Consider the following 20945-nt stretch of genomic DNA (forward strand, 5'->3'; position numbering starts at 1 on the left):
ACCACTGTCACTTTAAACATTAATAACTCTGGAATGCTTTTACTTATCAATCTGATTCCGAGATTGTTTTTTCGTGACATATTCTACTTTAACATAGTGGTAAATTTTTGTGGTAACTTGCATCCTTTCTTGGTGAAAAATCCCAAAATTTGATGAAAAAATTGAAAAATTTAGCATTTTTCTAACTTTGAAGCTCTCTGCTTGTAAGGAAAATGGATATTCCAAATATTTTTTTTTTGGATTCACATATAAAATATGTCTACTTTATATTTTCATCATAAAATTGACAAGTGTTTACTTTTGGAAGACACCAGAGGGCTTCAAAGTTCAGCAGCAATTTTACAATTTTTCACAAAATTTTCAAACTCGCTATTTTTCGTGGACCAGTTCAGGTTTGAAGTGGATTTGAAGGGTCTTCATATTAGAAATACCCCATAAATGACCCCAATACAAAAACTGCACCCCCAAAAGTATTCAAAATTACATTCAGTAAGTGTTTTAACCCTTTAGGTGTTTCACAGGAAAAGCAGCAAAGTGAAGGAGAAAATTCAAAATCTTCATTTTTTACACTTGCATGTTCTTGTGGACCAAATTTTTGAATTTTTACAAGGGGTAAAAGGAGAAAATTTATACTTGAATTTGTAGCCCAATTTCTCTCGAGTAAGCACATACCTCATATGTCTATGTAAATTGTTCGGCGGGCGCAGTAGAGGGCTCAGAAGCGAAGGAGCGACAAGGGGATTTTGGAGAGTACGTTTTTCTGAAATGTTTTTTTGGGGGCATGTTGCATTTAGGAAGCCCCTATGGTGCCAAAACAGCAAAAAAAAAAAAAACATGGCATACCATTTTGGAAACTAGACCCCTTGAGGAACGTAACAAGGAATTAAGTGAGCCTTAATACCCCACAGGTGTTTCATGACTTTTGCATATGTAAAAAAAATAATAATAATTTTTCACTAAAATGCTTGTTTTCCCCCAAATTTTACATTTTTACAAGGGATAATAGCAGAAAATACCCCCCAAAATTTGTAACCCCATCTCTTCTGAGTATGGAAATACCCAATAAGTGGACGTGAAGTGCACTGGGGGCGAACTACAATGCTCAGAAGAGAAGGAGCATCATTGAGCTTTTGGAGAGAGAATTTGGCCATGTGCATTTCCAAAGCCCCCCCGTGGTGCCAGAACAGTGGACCCCCCCACATGTGACCCCATTTTTAAAACTACACCCCTCACGGAAGGTAATAAGGGGTGCAGGGAGAATTTACACCCCACTGGCATTTGACGGATCTTTGGAACAGTGGGCTGTGCAAATTAAACATTTTATTTTTCATTTTCACAGACCCCAGTTTCAGATCTGTCAGACACCTGTGGGGTGTAAATGCTCACTGTACCCCTTGTTACATTCCGTGAGGGGTGTAGTTTCCAAAATGGGGTCACATGTGGGTATTTATTGTTTTGCACTTATATCAGAACCGCTGTAAAATCAGCCACCCCTGTGCAAATCACCAATTTAGACCTCAAATTTACATGGTGCACTCTCCCTTCTGAGCCTTGTTGTGCGTCCCCAGAACACTTTGCGCCCACTTATGGGGTATCTCCGTCCTCAAGAGAAATTGCATTACAAATTTTGGAGGCTTTTTTTCTTTTACCGCTTGCGAAATTTTAAAGTATGGGGCAACACCAGTATGTTAGTGTACAGAAATGTTTTTTTTTTACACTAACATGCTGGTGTAGTCCCCAACTTTACTTTTTCATAAGGGGTAAAAGGAGAAAAAGCCCCCCAAAATTTGTTAGGCATTTTCTCCCGAGTACGGCGATACCCCATATGTGGCCCTAAACTGTTGCCTTGAAATACGACAGGGCTCCAAAGTGAGAGCGCCATGTGCATTTGAGGCCTAAATTAGGGATTTGCATAGGGGTGGACATAGGGGTATTCTACACCAGTGATTCTCAAACAGGGTGCCTCCAGCTGTTGCTAAACTCCCAGCATGCTTGGACAGTCAATGGCTGTCCGGAAATGCTGGGAGTTTTTGTTTTGCAACAGCTGGAGGCTCCGTTTTGGAAACACTGCTGTAGGATACGTTTTTCATTTTTATTGGGGGGGGGGGGGCAGCAACGTGTGTATATGTAGTGTTTTACTCTTTATTTTATGTTAGTGTAGTGTTTTTAGGTTACATTCACACTGACGGCGGATTACACTGAGTCTCCCGCTAGGAGTTTGAGCTGCGGCTGCTGCAGCTCAATCTTGAGGCAGGGAACTCACTGTAATCCGCCGTCAGTGTGAATGTAACCTGTACATTCACATGGGAGGGGGGGGGGGCAAAACTACAACTCCCAGCATGCACTGACAGAACATGCATGCTGGGAGTTGTAGTTTTGCAACAGCTGGAGGCACACTGGTTGGAAAATACTGAGTTAGGTAATAGAACCTATTACCTAACTCGGTATTTCCCAACCAGTGTGCCTCCAGCTGTTGCAGAACTACAACTCTCAGCATGTACTGATTGCCAAAGGGAATGCTGGGAGATGTAGTTATGCAACAGCTGGAGGCACGCAAGTACAACTCCCAGCATGCCGAGACAGCCATTTGCTGTTCCTGAATGCTGGGAGTTGTAGTTTTGCAAGATTTAGAGGGGTTCAGTATGGAGATCACTGACAGTGGTCTCTAAACTGTGGCCCTCCAGATGTTGCAAAACTACAAATCTCAGCATGCTAAGACAGAAAACTGCTGTCTGGGCATGCTGGGAGTTGTTGTTTTGTAACATCTGGAGGGCTACAGTTTAGAGACCACTGTCAGTGATCTCTAGCCTGAACCCCTCTAAATCTTGCAAAACTACAACTCCCAGCATGCCAACACAGCAAACAGCTGTCAAGGCATGGTGGGAGTTGTAGTTTTGCAACATCTGGAGGGCGACAGTTTAGAGACCACTCTCTAAACTGTCGCCCTGCAGATGTTGCTAGGCAACAGACTACCGGACACGCGGCATCATACTCACCTCCACCGCCGCCGTGATCACAGCCGCCACCGGGTAAGTGATCGCTGCTGCCGCCGCCGCCGCTACTACACGGTTCCCCCCGCTGTGCCCGGACACCGATGGGTGGGCATAGCGGGGGGAACCGAACTTTAACCCCCCCCGTCCCCAGTCTGCTATTGGTCGGTCGCTCGGCCGATCAATAGCAGGGATAGGAGGGGTGGCAACCCTGCCACCTCACTCCTATCTCTTCAAGGGGGATCGAGGGTGTCTTGGACACCCTCGATCCCCCTTGTTTTATCGCGGAGCCACCGCTGATGGGCAGGGGGAGAGCGCTCCCCCTGCAAACAGCATAGATGCCGTGATCAGAACTGATCACGGCATCTTTGGGGTTAATGCTGCCGGGACCGGCGCGATCGCGGCCCCGGCAGCTGCGGTGGGACTCCGGCTGTGATTGACAGCTGAGTCCCACCCGCGATCTCCTGCGCTGCCCGCGGCAGAGCAGGAGATCGTTTGGATGTATGCATATGTCCATTTGCGCGAACGTGTAATTCGCCTGGACGTATGCATACGTCCAATAGCGGGAAGGGGTTAATAAATGTGATTTAACCCCTTCCCTAATAAAAGTCAGAATCACCCCCTTTTTCTATAAAAAAAAGAAAAACTATGTAAATAAAAATAAATATAAACATATGTGATATGGCTGCCTGGGTAAATGTCCAAACTATAAAAATATATAATTAATTTAACCGCAAGGTCAATGGGGTACACTTAAAAAAAAATCTAAATTCCAAAATAGCGTATTTTTGGTCACTTTTTATACCATTAAAAAATGAATAAAAAGCGATAAAAAGTCTGATCAAAACAAAAATGGTACTGATAAAAAGTTCAGATCATGGTGCAAAAAATTAGTCCTCATACATCCCCATATGCAGAAAAGTTATAGGGGTCAGAAGAGGACATTTTTAACATATAAATTTTCCTGCATGTAGTTATGATTTTTTCCAGAAGTACAACAAAATCAAACCTATATAAGTAGGGTATCATTTTAACCTTATGGACCTACAGAATAATGATAAGGTGTAATTTTTACCAAAAAATGCACTGCGTAGAAACGGGAGCCCCCAAAACTCATGTGGCATGCACTTATAAGGGCAGAAAAATGCACAACAGTATGCTTAAAAATACATATTTTTACACAACAGCAGCAGTACACAACAGGGCTGCAGCACACAGTCGCTGTGCACTAAACCCAAAATTGCACTCTCTCACAGACTATTAGGAATGGACTGCTGGGTATTTATTATACCGTCTACAGACTAGTATAACCAGCAGACCAATTGTTGTGGAACAAAGCGGGCAGAAAAATATGCTACAGTACGCTTAAAAAAAATGTACTGGAGTAAAACACTAGCCGGTGATGACTTTTGCCTGGACTTTCACAGTATCTAGGCCCTTGACAGATTAACAGGTACAAAATAGTACACTACTTAGATGTAGGTATGCGGTATGCACTTATGAGGGCAGAAAAATGCGCTACAGTACGATTAAAAATGTAATGGAGTAAAACACCAGCTGGTGATTACTTTTGCCTGTACTTTCACAGTATCTATGCCCTTGAGAGTTTAACAGGTACAAAATAGTACACTACTTAGATGTAGGTATGTGGTATGCACTTTTGAGGGCAGAAAAATACACTACAGTACGCTTAAAAATACATATTTTTGCACAACACCGGCAGTACACAACAGTGCTGCAGCACACAGTCGCTGTGTACTAAACCCAAAATTGTACTCTCACAGACTATTAGAAATGGACTGCTGGGTATGTACAGTGGGGATCAAAAGTTTGGGCACCCCAGGTAAAAATTTGTATTAATGTGCATAAAGAAGCCAAGGAAAGATGGAAAAATCTCAAAAAGGCATCAAATTACAGATTAGACATTCTTACAATATGTCAACAAAAGTTAGATTTTATGTCCATCATTTACATTTTCAAATTAACAGAAAACAAAACAATGGCGTCTGCAAAAGTTTGGGCACCCTGCAGAGTTAATATCTTGTACTCCCCCCTTTGGCAAGTATCACAGCTTGTAAACACTTTTTGTAGCCAGTTCTTTGAGATTTCTGGGCTGTCTATCATGCACTTCTCTTTTAAGGTCTATCCATACATTTTCAATTATGTTGAGGTCAGGAGATTGTGAAGGCCATGGCAAAACCTTCAGTTTACGCCTCTTGATGTAATCCCTCGTGGATTTCGAGGTGTGTTTAGGATCATTATCCATTTGTAGAAGCCATCCTCTCTTTAACTTCAGCTTTTTCACAGATGGCATCAAGTTAGCATCCAAAATTTTCTGACATTTTATTGAATCCATTTTTCCTTCTACTCGTGAGATATTCCCAGTGCCACTGGCTGCAATGCAACCCCAAAGCATGATTGATCCACCCCGATGCTTAACAGTTGGACAGAGGTTCTTTTAATTAAATTCTGTTCCCCTTCTTCTCCAAACGTACCTTTGCTCATTCCCGTCAAAAAGTTCAATTTAATCTCATCGGTCCACAGAACTTGTTTCCAAAATGCATCAGGCTTGTCTATATGTTCATTTGCAAAGTTCAAATGCTGATTTTTGTGGTGAGGACATAGAAGAGGTTTTCTTCTGATGACTCTTACATGAAGACCAGATTTGTACAAGTATCTCTTTATAGTGAAATGGTGTACAACAACTCCAGAGTCTGTCAGATCTTTCTGGAGGGATTGTGCAGTCAAACATGGGTTTTGAATTGTTTTTCTCAGAATCCTGCGAGCTGTTCTGTCTGATATTTTTCTTCGTCTTCCAGATCTTGCTTTAACTTCTACTGTTCCTGATGACTACCATTTCTTAATTACATTCCGAACAGAGGATATTGACATCTGAAAACATTTTGCTATCTTCTTATAGCCTTCTCCAGCTTTGTGAGCGTCAGCTATTTTAAGTTTCAGATTTCTAGACAACTGCTTAGAAGATCCCATGGTGCTGATTGTTGGAGCAAGGTCAGATGAGTCTGGGCATTTAAAACCTTTGAAATTGACATCACCTGGTCTTCCCAGATGATGATTGAGAACAATCCATGACACAGGCAGGTCTCAGTTTTGCAAAGGGGGCAGTGCATGTTATAAATTCTGCAGGGTGCTCAAACTTGTGCAGATGCCATTTTTTTGTTTTCTGTTATTTTATAAGTGTAAATGATGGAAATAAAATCTAAATTTTGTTGACATTTTATAGGAATGTCTAACCTGTAGTTTGATGCCTTTTGGAGATTTTCTATTTTTCTTCTTTATGCACATTAATACAAATTTTTACCTGGGGTGCCCAAACTTTTGATCCCCACTGTATTATACTGTCTACAGACTAGTATAGACAGCAGACCATTTGTTGTGGAACAAAGAGGGCAGAAAAATGTGCTACAGTACGCTTAATAAAACAAACGTATTTTAGTAAAACACCAGCTGGTTATTTCTTTTGCCTGGACTTTCACAGTATCTAGGCCCTTGAAAGATTAACAGCTACAAAATAGTACACTACTTAGATGTAGGTATGTGGTATGCACTTACTTTTGCACAACAACAACAGTACACAACAGTGTACAAAGGCTGTGTACTAAACCCAAAATTGCCCTCTGTCACAGACTATTAGAGGAATGAACTGCTGGGTATTATGCCGTCTACAAACTAGTATTACCAGCAGATGATTTGTTGTGGAACAAAGACACGATTGCACTGAAAAATTATTCCTTCCTCCTCTGCTAAGGTTTATGAAATTGAGGTATCTTGTTGAAATGTATGAGGCAACACACAGTTCTCTGCCCCCTCTCTGTAATACAATGCTGTAAAAAGTGACTGGGAGGTTAATGTCTACAGAAAAAATAATTTTCAGTGAAAAAAAAGCAATGCTCTCTGTCCACCAGAACACTAATGTGACTAGGAGGTGAAACGCTGCTGTCCATCCCATCTCTCTGCAGTGTAATGAATGAAGTGACTAGCCGGAATATGGCTGCCGATTATATAGGGCTATGACATCACAGGGGTGACTGGCTGCTGATAATCTGCATCCTGCCATCTCCACCTTGCCTTCCCGCCTTCCCAGGGTTCCTTGCCCCATGTCCTCACATGTGGATCCACCACTTTAGATAGCCTGGACCGCACTAAATGGAGTTTAATGAAGCGATTCACGCGATAGAATCGCTGAGATATCCGCATTGTTGCAAATCAAATTTTTCATGAAATTCTTAACAAATTCGGATTCGTCAGCTTCAAATAACAATATCAAGTATGTTTCATGTAATATTATTTTGTGGAATGTTTTCCAGAGGGTTCTTTAGTCAAGAAAGCAGCTAGTTAAGAAAGTGGTTTCCAAGAATATAATATTGGGAGGTTATCCTAAGTTTAGGTCATCTATATTTTGTTTCATTTTAAATATTTGAATCCATAAATATATAAGTACATAAATGTGTCTTCTTAACCTCATGCATAAATTATTAGTAAGTGATGTTTGTCTTGGTACTAATGCAGACTGATCTTAGCATATAGGTCAAATCTCCATCCCGTTCATTTTTGTAAGTAAATACATACTTTACAGGGTACATGTATCTAATCAACTTGCTAGTACCCATAAACATTATACTGATTGTACATGCATCAAGATTTATGTATCTAAACAACTTGTATGTATATATAGTTCAGTGCTTCATGGGGGTTGAATCTCTGTCTGGCACCACACCAAAATATGCTCTAGTATTCTAGTAGGAATTGTTAGTGTTATCACAAACCAACAGAAGACAGATGTTACCTTACTGTTATAGGCATACTTAACTTGGAACTTTACTTTTTATAGTTTCAGTAGGTGCTGGATCATCAGGAAACACTTCTGTGTTGTTTTCTTTCTTCATAACTTGAATCTGGACTACTTCCTCGTCTTTCCTGGGATAAGAAATATTGTTAGGTATCAATAATTTTAGTATTTTAATGGAAAAAAATGAAAAAGAAAACACAATTTTCAGCTGCAATAGGCTAGCAATACATAAAATTTACTTACTAAGGCTAGGTTTCCACAAAGTTTTTTCTGGTGTTATTTTGGAAAACTGCCACTGCAGTTTCTGAGCCAAAGCCAGAAGTAGATTCAAGAGGAAGGGGAAGTCTACAGTTGAGCGAACTTTTGAAAAGTTCGGACTGGAATCCGGCAATGAAATAAGCCCCTAAGCACATTTATAACACATAATTAAATGTAGTCTGACGTGTCTACGTCAGTCTGGGCCAGATGAAGCGCTGATAGGTAGAGTGAAACAATTGTCGCCCTCCACCTGTGTTCTCCCCTGCCTCACGTCCATGACCCGCTCCCCTGCATCTTGCGTTTATTACATATATCGCAGTATACTGGTGTAACAGACCGTTTCCGCAGACAAGGGGTTAAAATCCGTTTAGGCGATATGCCCCTTTCTGTGAGACAGGCACAGCTACTGCAGAACACCAAACTCCCGAGCTTGATACACAATAGCACTCACGAATAGCTGCTAGTGGACGAACAGGAAAAGCTCCCCAAGTGGCTTACACTCCTGGCAGTCAGTCCCTCTCAGCATACAGTGAATCCCCCCAAGAACGAGACAAGGCTCCGTGTTGAAGGTCAAGCAGTGGTCTCTCTGGGGCTACCTGCCCGGTATTTATACAGGTCTCCACCAGGTGGACACTCCCCTAGGGGACCTGAAAGAAGACTTAACACCTAGTGGACAGTAGCCAATCTTCAACATAAACCCTTCCCACTTTACAAATCAGGTGGACACTCCCCTAGGGGACCTGAAGGAAAACTGTGGAACATAGTGGACAATAGTCAATCGCAGTGGCTTCAACATAAGCCCTTCACACTTTACCCATACCTCCCTCCCCCCAGACGACTGGGAAGAAATCCAATTATCACCCAGCACAAAGAAATCCAATTATCTCCAGGGATAGAGGCAGACTCCATTGTTCTCACCATGTGCCTCTGATAAATGAAATGGTGGCCACCCAGTAACTCCACAGTATGTCCCCAGATGGTTCTTAATTGGGCCAGTAGCAGCATAATATAACATGCCCAAATCAGTTATTTCAAAGTACAAATTTACCAGGGGCCATAGTCAGCAGGTAGGAGGCGGGCAACCAGGCTTCTCCAGTGAACAGTGGCGAGGTTGGTTCCGCCACAACTGGAATAAAGTAACCAAGAAGGAATATTCAGGAGAGTTCTCCATTACTACTTTCCGTTTTCAACTTTTAAATGCTTATAAAATTGACTAACACCTCTAAACCCCTGTGTAACACTTCTAGTAATGTATTCAAGTAGTTTTAAAGAGTTTTTAAGGCTCAGTTATGGCGACATACGGTAACCTATGGTAGCTATTACAGCTTGCCCATTTTTAGGCCTATTCACACCAAAATTAAGCGGCATAAAGTATCCATGGTTGTCAGTAGATGCCTGCCAGTCTTAATATGCATAAGGAGGCATGAAAAGACACAGTGGCTTTATCCCAGCGTGCCAAAAATTAGCCCTTTTTTTGTGGATGATGGGTTGTGTCAATTAGGCCTGGCTGGAAGTAGGGTGATAGTGGATTGGTGTTACCGGTAGTGGTCAGCATACAGCAGGTGGTGGCTGACTGACGTTACTAGCATACAGAATGAGAAGGTGGACTTCTGTCAATAGCGTACAGCAGGAGATTACGGACTGGTAGTATCAGGGAGATGGATGTTTTTAAATTGCCGTATTTATTGGGGTATACGATGCACCGGCCTATAACATGCACCCTCATTTTTCCAACGAAATTTGTGTTGAGGACGTCACTCGTCAGGAAAATATGAAAGTCGGGGGTGGGGAGGGAATCGGGCAGTGGCAGTGGGACTTTGGCCCCACAGAAACCGCTGCAGTTACATGATTTAAAGCGGCCGCTTTAAATAATTGAACCGCAGTGGCTTTTGCGGGGCCAGAAAGAGTTTATCGGCATAGAACACGCAGATAGAAAATTTTAGCTTAAAAAATGTGTGTTATATGCTGATAAATATGGTACATTTGAGAATGTTTAAAAGAAGTTTTTTAATTTTGAATTTAAAATAAAAATTCAGTTATATGGTTCCTGAACTGGTGATGCTGACATGCCTGGGTTGTGTATGGGTAGACTTAGCTGAAACTACCAGCAGAACATGTCAAAATGGCTTACTGGAGGAATAAAAATTAATTCAAATTCGGCCAGCCAGGTGACCCAGGCCTGGCTGGCTACAGGGAAGTTGCAATAGCAACTTTCAGCATGTCAGAGTGGTTTACTGGAGGAAGGTATAGTATCCTGCATACAGCAGGTTGAGAAACCTTAAAAATCAATTAGAATTTTGCACCAGTCATTAGAAAGTTTCCAAAAAAATTGATGTGAATTTGGTAGCAGCCCTGGTTAGCAACCGCAATCAATTTGAATTTTGCTGGCAGAGGTAGTGTAGCGTTGACTCTGCAGAGAGTGGAGACTGGACCCCTGGTTAGCAACCGCAATCAATTTGAATTTTGCTGGCAGAGGTAGTGTAGCGTTGACTCTGCAGAGAGTGGAGACTGGACCCCCGTTCAGCAGGTTTCCATAAAAATTTATTCAAATTTGGCCAGCAGCCCTGGCTGGCCGATGGGGGGTTTGCAGAAGCAACCGCAACCAATTAGAATTTTGCTAGCAAAGGTAATGTGTCCTTGACTCTGCGGAGAGAGGAGACTGGCCCCCATTCAGCAGGTTTCTAAAAAAAAATCTATTTCAATTTGCCCAGCAGCCCTGGCTGGCTGCAAGGTGCTTGCATAAGCAACAGCAATAAATTTGGATTTTGCCCCAGCCAGGCAGCCCAGGCAAAAGTGAAGTTCCACCGTACCAGTATGTCGCAAATAAGGCGGTGTTGTGGAAGAGCATTTAGGCGCTGTAGGAAAAGCAAGCCATGTTTAAAAGCATATGAATAGCTAAACCGAACACAAATTTAACTGCCACTGGCTTGGCACCTGGACAAGTTCCCAAGGAATATTTGATGATGGTCCGCTGACACCTATATTTGACAATACCTCCTTCCCTCCAGCTTACTCCTCTGCCTCTTTTCTGGGTAAAAGTAGAAACCATGGGACACCCTTTCTCTCTTTCTTGACTTCTACTGACCTCAAAACCTTGACATGATCCTACCTGACGAAACCCACTCATTGTCCTCCACTTTCCAATATGCCCAGCTATGCCATTTTTATGACACATCTAAGACAACCCTTAGACCGCTCACTTACACCGTTTGAGTCCATGTGCGTTTCCACATCGTTGGCACCTCATCCAATCAGCTCTCTCTATGGTTTATTTTTAGACACCTTTCACATACACCCCCTCCCTTTCCACCTTAGCTGGGAGAGAGAGTTGAGTCATGCTTTCACCGAGGAGGGATGGCAAGCGGCCCTGACCACTTGTCATAAACTGTCAATATCGTGCAAAGCACAGGAGACAAATTATAAATTATTGACCAGATAATACAGGGTCCCAGCCCTTCTCTCCCGCTTTTATCCCTCCTTGTCGGACACGTGCTAGCAATGTTGGGCCCCTGGTGGCTCCATCCAACATATCTGGCTGACGTGTCTGATCCTTACCTCTTTCTGGTCTCAGGTCCTAGACGTAATACATCGACTTACACATGTTTGTCTGCCTCTGGACCCAGAAACCCTCTTACTTTCCATCCTTCCTTCTCCTTTGTCATGATGGTCTGGTTCTCATATTCGTTTTCTTCTTCTGGCTGCCAGAACAATAATACCGAGACTGTGGAGATCTACTCTCCCTCCTACCCTCTTGTCCTGGATTCAGGAAACAGCTCACCTATATAAGACGGAAGAACTCCTAGCTGACAAACGCTGTGTGGACAAACACTATAGGATCTGGTCCCCATGGCTTGAGTTTCTCTCTTCCCCTGATTTTAGAGATCTCCACTCCCAAATCTCCTCTCAGCCTCACTAGGTCACTTTTATATATTCCCCTGAGGTCCAACCCTCTACCCTACCCTACACTACATTATATGCCCTCTCCAACAGCACAGGGGGGTCACAGCTGATCCTTGTGGTAAGTTGTTTCTCTGTCTTGTCTGCAACTCCATTTTTACTTTTCTTTCCTTTCTCTTATATCCCCTGCTATTGCTACCCTATATATACTCTTTCTTTCCTTCCCTTGGCCTATACTTTTCCCTTTTCTTTCTCTTCTTCTTTTTTTCAGCCCCACTTTTGTCCCCCATTACTTTCTCCATATGTCTCAGCACTTTATTGTATTTTGATGTACATTGATTACATTCTGATAATTCTCTCTATGTGTTGAACTGTGTTTGCCTACCTGTTTTAAGGGACGTGGTTGGCAACTATTCTTGTTGTTATTATTATTTATATGGCTTAAATAAAAATTTTACTTATATATATTTGACCACAAGTGTGTCGTGCCACCTAGACATGGCGCTTTGACGATGTTTGTGCCATTATAGGCGACGTTTCCCAATGTCAGCTCATGACTTAGGAACCAGTGTGAAACCTCTTGTTGCAGTCAAGGCAGCAGCTCCTCCACCATGTGGCTTTTCTCGCCCAGACTCAGCAGGTACAGCACAGCATGGCAGCACTTGATTTTGCAGCGATGAAAGGATAGTAGGGGAGGAGGAGGAGAATAAGCTGCGCTCTTCCCCATGGGGTGCAAGATGTCCATGGAGGAGGAGAAGGAGCAAAGGCACTACCGTGGAGTTGTCTCTATAATTTCCTGGCATTGTTGCGATGGAGCCTCATTCTGCAGGATGTTGACCTAGTGGGCCATAAAAGACATGTATTGCACCTGTCTGTAGCTACTACTCCATGGGGGAAATTTATCAAAACCTGTCCAGAGGAAAAGTTGCCCAGTTGCCCATAGCAACCAATCAGATTTCTTCTTTCATTTTTAAAAAGACCTCTGAAAAAGTTTTGGTTGCTATCAGATCACTACTGGGCAACTTTTCCTTTGCAGAGGTTTTGATAAATTTCCCCCTATGTATCAACCGTGGCATGCACTGTTCTGCACACAGACAAGTTCATGGAGTGGCCCACCCTCTCCACCACATGATTGTGCAAAGCAGGGATGGCTTCCTTTGCAAAATAGACGACTGGGTATGTGTCACCTGGGCTGGGCAAACCCTATTAGGAGAAGGTGGAAAAGAAGTTCCACAAATGAGAAAATCGGACAGGGACTGCACCACCTGACTGTGCCTCTCCTTGAGATGGTTTTTTTAATGGAACCTAAACATGCAGCGCTGCTGTCACCTGAGTTCATTTGACCAGCAGCCCTACACCTTTTACATTTCACAGTTTTTTTTCTCCGACCTCAGCTACACTCTTTTTTGCTGACACTGCCACTACCCTCCTGCTCTGAACACGTCAGCTCATGCCAAGGTGGTTCCCACATCCTGTCCAACATCACATCATCATCAAACTCCTCATTGTCCACACCACTCCTCTCTGAATGAACTTCTTGGGCTCCTTGTTCCCCTCAGCATAGCCACCTCGACACCTTACAGTATCTCCACCATGCTTACCACCACCAGTCCCGCTTGTGCTGGGCTCAACCACTAATTCGACCTCTACCACCTCGCCAATACACTCCAAAGCTCGACTTTCCCCACACAACTTCTCCTCGTTGCTAGTGCTATCTTTCTGAGTATCTTTCAGTGTGTGTGGGGAGGGGGAAAAGGCAAAGCTAGAGATGAGGAAGCACAGCGTCAGGATGGACCTTTCCACTTCCCTATGTGAGTGTAGACGCAAAGGAATCCACTGGGTGGTGGCTCATCATTATATTGTCAGAGTCTTCCTCCTCAGAAGTCGTATGACATAAATATTCAAGTAAAGCCAGATCCTCCTTTGAAACCACATAACCTCTCTCAGGCAGTGAGAACTTGGGATGACTGATATGGCTACCACACGACACCTGGCTGCTGTTGCCGCTATTTGTACTAGTACTGCCATGAACATTCTTACTGGCAGAGAACGTGGCAGGGATCTTCTGCCCTCTACCCTGTCTACCAACTCGTTTTCCAGACATGTTTTTTTGGATTACTTTTATCCTTTTTGGGTGATTTTTCACCAACCTACTTATCAAATCGAAGTTTTAATGCTTTGAATGAGGAGACAGCACAATGAGTACTGAAAGTGTTTGCGGAACAATATTAAATGCACCAGAACTGTATAACACTACAGGCTAAATACGTGTAACTTTAATGCGCTTTTTGGGTGGCAGGGATGACAGCACAATGCGTACTGATGGTGTTTGAGGAAATCTATCATATTCACTACAGTGTTGACATGTCCTTATAGGTATATACAGTAGGTGCCACTTGAATATACTTTGTGGGTGGGTGGCACAGATCAATGCACCTTCAGGAACACTATTCAATTCAGGTATATGCAGGTATGAGCCTTGAATAAGGTTATGGATTTATGGTATCTCCTTATAACTTGTTTTTGTGTATTCTTATCTTTATCTCTCTCTTTCTAATCACTAACTGTACCTATTTCTCCTCTCTTTGTGATCTTGTGGTGTCTTAGCACCAAGGTGTCCTGTGGACTGCGGCTCTACTTGGGCATGCCTGCTGCTCCTGCCCACTGTTCTATTGTTTACTATGTTTGAGCACTTTACTATATTTACAGTATTCTTGTATTGTATATGTGGGGGGGAGTTGCCCTAGTCCAGTTTCAGTTTACCAGAGACCAATTTAAGTCACTGCTGTGTGCAGAGCTCCATGTGATGTTGGAAAAGAGTTGGAAGAAGTGTGAGGTGATCCAGAGGGAAGCCTGAAGAAAAACTACTATTCAAGTCAGCCCTGCCATTCTGCAAGTGTTCCCCCGTCCAGATGTTGGTGAGTCATACCCTGGCGGTGTCAGTGAAATTGGACCTTAAAAAACCCTAGTCAGCGTGGGATATCTCCTTATCTAAAAGTCTCAAGCATATCTTATCCAAGTGGATGAAAAGCACCAAAAATCCCAGCAAGGCAATAGGGCTCCCAAGGGTTACACTGCATTTCTTCTACTTTGCTCTGTACTGTGTGTGTTGTACCATCTGCAACTGGCTCAGTAAAAGACAGTTATCCGTAATGCGGCGTCAGTGTGTTCATTGCCTCCATGCCTGGCCCAGGAAAAGCTGTCTCCACCTCAGACCGTATATAGACTTACGGTGCCCTGGCTTCATGAATTGACAAGTATATCAACACCAAAATCAAAACAGCTAATTGTCCCTTTGTCTGGCTCTCTCCCTTTCTCTGTCTGCTCTCTGCAGAAGGTCCCAGCGCTCTAACCTCTGTGGGCGACGTCAGTGCCCTTTTATCTGTGTCCCTGGGTGTGACCTATTGGCCTTTGTGCTTGATTGACACATTAAGCAGCAAATCACATGATAGACCCTGGTTATCATGTGATCTGCTGCTTTGCCTACATAATCTCAATGCCCCCTGCCCACCCTACTTCTTCTGTCTGCCAAAAAACATGCTTTCAGGTTTTTTAGCGCTATTTACTAGCTCGCACGAGCCAAACCGGTAAAAGCTTGACTGTTCGCTGAGCCAGAAAAATCCTAAAGTTTGGGTCCAATCCAGGTTTGTCATATTCAGCTCACTCATTTCTAGAGAAGTTTAAGTCCTTCCTTTATACTGTATTTCCTATTTATTTTGAATCCTCGACTGGCAGTGGCTCAAATACTGCAGAGGCAGTTTAAAAAAAAAAACACCAGAAGAAAAACTTGTGTGGCAACCTAGCCTAAAAGGTGCGTCAAATTTGGCTGACCATCATTTTGTAATTATAAGCAATTGTTTACTGGCAGTCATTTGACGATTTGCAAAACCCTCTCTGTTATTTTATATTGTTTTATATATATATATATATATATATATATATATATATATACTAGCTGAGTACCCGGTGTTGCCTGGTTTTTCCTTCCTAATCCTTGTTGTGGAGGAAAATCAGCAGAGGAAGCTTTTAACTTCATATCCCGTCCTCATATATCGTTGTCATATCCCAACCCCATATCCCAACCTTCTATCCCGACCTCCTATCCCGACCTCCTATCCCGATCTCCTATCTCGACCTCCTATCCCGACCTCCTATCCTGACCTCCTATCCCGTCCTCCTAGCCCTAGAAAAACAAGGAAGAGCGCTCCATAGCGTAATACCGCAGGTACAGGGTCCAGGAAATATAATAGGTAATACCCTTACCAGATGCGGTTGTGGGAACTCACACACAACAATGGTCAGCATGGGTGAGGAATAAGATCCGGCCTGCAGCCTTCCCATCCAAGCAGGATAATGGCGACACAAGACTTCTGGAGGTGATGGGATTCAGCAGCGCTGGTGAGGATGAAGCCGCACCTGTGGTGAAACGCGTTGCATTATTCAAATAAAAACTATTCCTTTACCTACCTGACGTGTCCACTCCTGACCAGCACCGCTAAATCCCATCACCTCCAGAAGTCTTGTGTCGCCATTGTCCTCCTATCCCGACCTCCTATCTCGACCTCCTATCCTGACTTCCTATCTCAACCTCCTATCCCGACCTCCTATCCTGTCCTCCTATCTCGACCTCCTATCTCGACCTCCTATCCCGTCCTCATATCCCGTCCTCGTATCCCGACCTCCTATCCCGACTTCCTATCCTGACCTCATTTCCCATCCTCATATCTCAACCTCCTATCTCGACCTCCTATCTAGACCTCATATCCCATCCTCATATCCCATCCTCCTATCTTGACCTCCTATCCCGTCCTCATATCCCAACCTCATATCCCATCCTCATATCCCAACCCGTAATATGTGTACCAGGTATTGAAATATCTCCAGCCGTACGGAAGTTATGTGGTAACATACATTTCCAAGCCTGAGAAGGGGCCCGCCACTGCCAGCATCATTTTTTTATTTTATTTTTAAACATTGTGGGCCCTTTAAATACAACTCAGGGGCCGCGGCAATGCCGGTGTATATGCACGGACGTTCAGGCCCCTCCCCCTCATGCTTCCCTGCTGTGCAGCCCTAGTGGAGCAGGATTTTGCTTTATTTCCTGCTCAACTACAGAACCAGACACCCACCCGCGCCGCTGAGAAACGAAAGACTTCCCCTGCCCATCGCTGGTTCCTCCCATCTGGGTAAGTAATTTTCTGGGGTGGGGTGGTGATTGGGTGTTAGAGGTTAATGGCTAATTCCAGTGTTTCTCCAGCAGGGTGCCCCCAGCTGTTGCAAAACTACCACTACCAGCATGCCTTTGGCTGTGTGGGCTGCTGTTGTAGTATTGCAACAGCTGGAGGCACCACGCTGGAGAAACACTGATCTATCTATCTCCTATCTATCTATATATCTATCTATCTATTATCTATCTATCATCTATCTATCTCATATCTGTCTATCTATCTCATATCTATCTATCTCATATCTATATATCTATTATTTATCTATCTCATATTTATCTATCTCATATTTATCTATCTACCTCATATTTATCTATCTATCTCATATCTATCTATGTATCTCATATTTATGTATCTATCTATCTCATCTATCTCATATCTATCTCTCTATCTATCTCATATTTATCTATCTATCTCATATTTATCTATCTATCTCATATCTATCTATCTCATATCTATTATCTATCTCATATCTATTATCTATCTATCTCATATCTATCTCTCATATCTATTATCTATCTATCTCCTATCTATCTATCTATCTATCTATCTATCTATCTATCATCTATCTATCTTCTATCTATCTATCTATCTCATATCTGTCTATCTATCTCATATTTATCTATCTCATATTTATCTATCTACCTCATATTTATCTATCTATCTCATATCTATCTATCTATCTATCTATCTATCTCATATCTATCTATGTATCTCATATTTTTGTATCTATCTATCTCATATCTATCTCATATCTATCTATCTATTTCATATTTATCTATCTATCTCATATATCTCATATTTATCTATCTATCTCATATCTATCTATCTCATATCTATTATCTATCTATCTATCTATCTATCTCATATCTATCTATCTATCTACTTCCAGAAACAGGGCAGCACTTGGAGTGGTGTAGGTGTAGTGAAGAATAGACTTTATCACAGTCCCAAAGATATCCACATAGAGAAAAATAGCAGCACTCCAGCTTCACGTGGGAAAAGTGTATGGCCGTGAGAGACGGACGAAACGGCGCTCTGATGTTTGGTGAATAAAGCCATACACTTTTCCCACGTGAAACTGGAGTGCTGCTATTTTTCTCTATGTGGATATCTATCTATCTATCTATCTATCTATCTATCTATAAACAGGAGAATACAATAGCACACTGTTAGCACAAAGATACAGATAAAACATGAAATGTTATATAGGTATAATGCAAAAAATGAAAAAGTGAAAAAGTGAGGTACTTAGCTCACAATTTGGCAGCCAAATAGTTTCGGTGCAGTAGTTTCGGTATCAGTATGTGCTGCCCAACTTATCCTTGTTTGTGTTACACATATAGGGGAGTGGCTACCTCCATGTTGGCTCCTGCACCTCACCCACCTCTATTAGGTGCTGCATAAGGTGCGGATGTCTCAGACCTTGCAATGCCTGTTTAACTGATTGCACAGAGGCATATTCACAGTGTAGGGTCTGTCCCAATGAGGTCACCTTACCGTGGTGGGATGGTCCAAACTATTTGGGCGCCAAATTGTGAGCTAAGTACCTCGCTTTTTCATTTTTTGCATTATACCTATATAACATTTCATGTTTTATCTGTATCTTTGTGCTAACAGTGTGCTGCTGTATTCTCCTGTTTATGTATATTCAGCCTAGCAGCGGGCACCTGTATGCAAGGTCCATGCAGTTATTTCGGTATCAGTATGTGCTGGCCAACTTATCCTTGTTTATCTATCTCCTCTCTATCTATCTATCTATCTATCTATCTCCTTTCTATCTATCTATCTCATATCTATCTCATTTCTTTCTATCTATCTACCTACCAACCTATCTATCTATATCATTATCTATCTATCTATCTATCTATCTATCTATTTATCTATTTCTCATATCTATTTATCTCTCTATCTCATATCTATCTATCTATATATTCACATTTGCATCTATTACACCATAGCTGTATAGCTCTCCATGTTTTAACTGCATATTCATGTTTCACCTATATCCTTGTGCTGGCAGTGTGCTGCTGCATTCTTCTGTTGCTGTATATCTAGCCTAGTAGCGTGCACCTGTAGGCCAGGTCCATATAATAGTTTGGTATCAACTAAAGTGCTGGCTGACTTATTCTTTGTCTGTATTGCACATATGGGGGAGTGGCTACCTCCATGTTGGCCTTGCACCCCACCCACCTCTATCAGGTGTGTATATAAGGTGTCTTGGATGTTCCAGACCCTGCCATGCTTACTGAATTGTTCACACAGAGGCATATTCACAGTGTAGGGTCCATCCCAATGAGGCCACCTTATCGCGGTGGGACGGTCCAAGCTATTTGACCGCCGGCGGAGACAAATTTGCGAGCTAAGTGCCTCACTATTTCATAGTTTCACATTTGCATCTATTACACCATAGCTGTATAGCTCTCCATGTTTTAACTGCATATTCATGTTTCACCTATATCCTTGTGCTGGCAGTGTGCTGCTGCATTCTTCGGTTGCTGTATATCTATCTATATATCTATCTACCTACCTATCTATCTCATATCTATCTATCTATCTATCTATCTCATAGCTATATATTTATCTCATATCCAGGGCCACCATCAGGGGGGTACAACCGGCACCCCAGTATGGGACCCGGTTAGGCTCAACACTTTTTTTTTTAATGTCTTGGGAGTCAGTGTCACTCACTGACTGCTTGGGTGGGGGGGCTCACTATATACTGACTGACCCTACTATGTACAGTCAGTAAGTCAGTCAAACAGTCCCGCTGCACTGCTCCACATACCTCCGGGGCCGGCGGCCTCTGCCCGGTGGCTGCCGGGAGGTACTACAGCAGCACGTCCGCTGCGCTATGATATAGCACGTTGACCCTGATGTCAGAAGAGAGCGGCGTCGAGAAGAACAGCCTGAACAGGGGAGCAGCTAGGAAGAGGCGTGGCTAGCTAGCCGGAAAGGTAGTTACAGCAGGCTGCCTTTAGTTCTCCGATTACTGCTCCGCTGGTCCGGGGGCCTATTGCTCTGACCCATAGGCCCCAGACCGGAGAGGCAGTGGTCCGGGGCTTACAACAACATATGTGGGCACAGGGGCCTATACATATATATAAATATATATATATGTATATATATATATATATATATATATATATATATTGAGGCACAGAGGCCTATAACAACATATGGGGGCACAAGGGTATATATATATATATATATATATATATATATATATATAGGGGCACAGGGGCCTATAACAACTAATGGGGGAACAGGGGCCTATAACAACTAATGGGGGCACAGGGGCCTATAACAACTAATGGGGGCACAGGGGCCTATAATTACTTATGGGGGCACAGGGGCATATAACTACTTATGGGGGCAAATGGGCCTATAACTATTTATGGGGGCACAGGGGCCTATAACTACTTATGTGGACACAGGGGCCTATAACTTCTAATGGGGGCACAGAGGCCCATGACTACTAATGGGGACACAGGGGGCCTATAACTACTTATGGGGGCACAGGGGCCTATAACTGCTTATGGGGACACAGGGGCCTATAACTACTAATTGGGGCACAGAGGCCCATAACTACTAATGGGGGCACAGAGGCCCATAACTACTAATGGGGGCACAGGAGCCTATATATATGGCAAACACAAAGGACACACTTCATAGGTATGGGCTGGAATTCACTGAGCTGATCAAAACCACCATGTAAGTTGAAGGAGTAGCTTTATTGGACCATCATGCAACACATTTCATGCA

General features: G+C 42.9%; 1 protein-coding gene across 2 annotated transcripts in view; it reads right to left on the minus strand.

Moving 5' to 3' along the window:
* The window catches only part of TRPM2 (transient receptor potential cation channel subfamily M member 2), a 577304-nt gene that overhangs the window by 243088 nt on the left and 313271 nt on the right, over positions 1-20945 (minus strand). The window contains exon 17 of one of the 2 annotated variants that reach the window (XM_056536781.1): positions 7821-7928. The exons of the other annotated variant lie outside the window; for it this stretch is intronic. Within the exon in view, the coding sequence (XP_056392756.1) occupies positions 7821-7928 (108 nt within the window). The remainder of the gene's footprint in view (positions 1-7820; positions 7929-20945) is intronic. 2 annotated transcript variants of the gene reach the window in all.

Source organism: Hyla sarda, chromosome 8 (genome assembly GCF_029499605.1).
Source record: "Hyla sarda isolate aHylSar1 chromosome 8, aHylSar1.hap1, whole genome shotgun sequence".
Taxonomy (NCBI): domain Eukaryota; kingdom Metazoa; phylum Chordata; class Amphibia; order Anura; family Hylidae; genus Hyla; species Hyla sarda.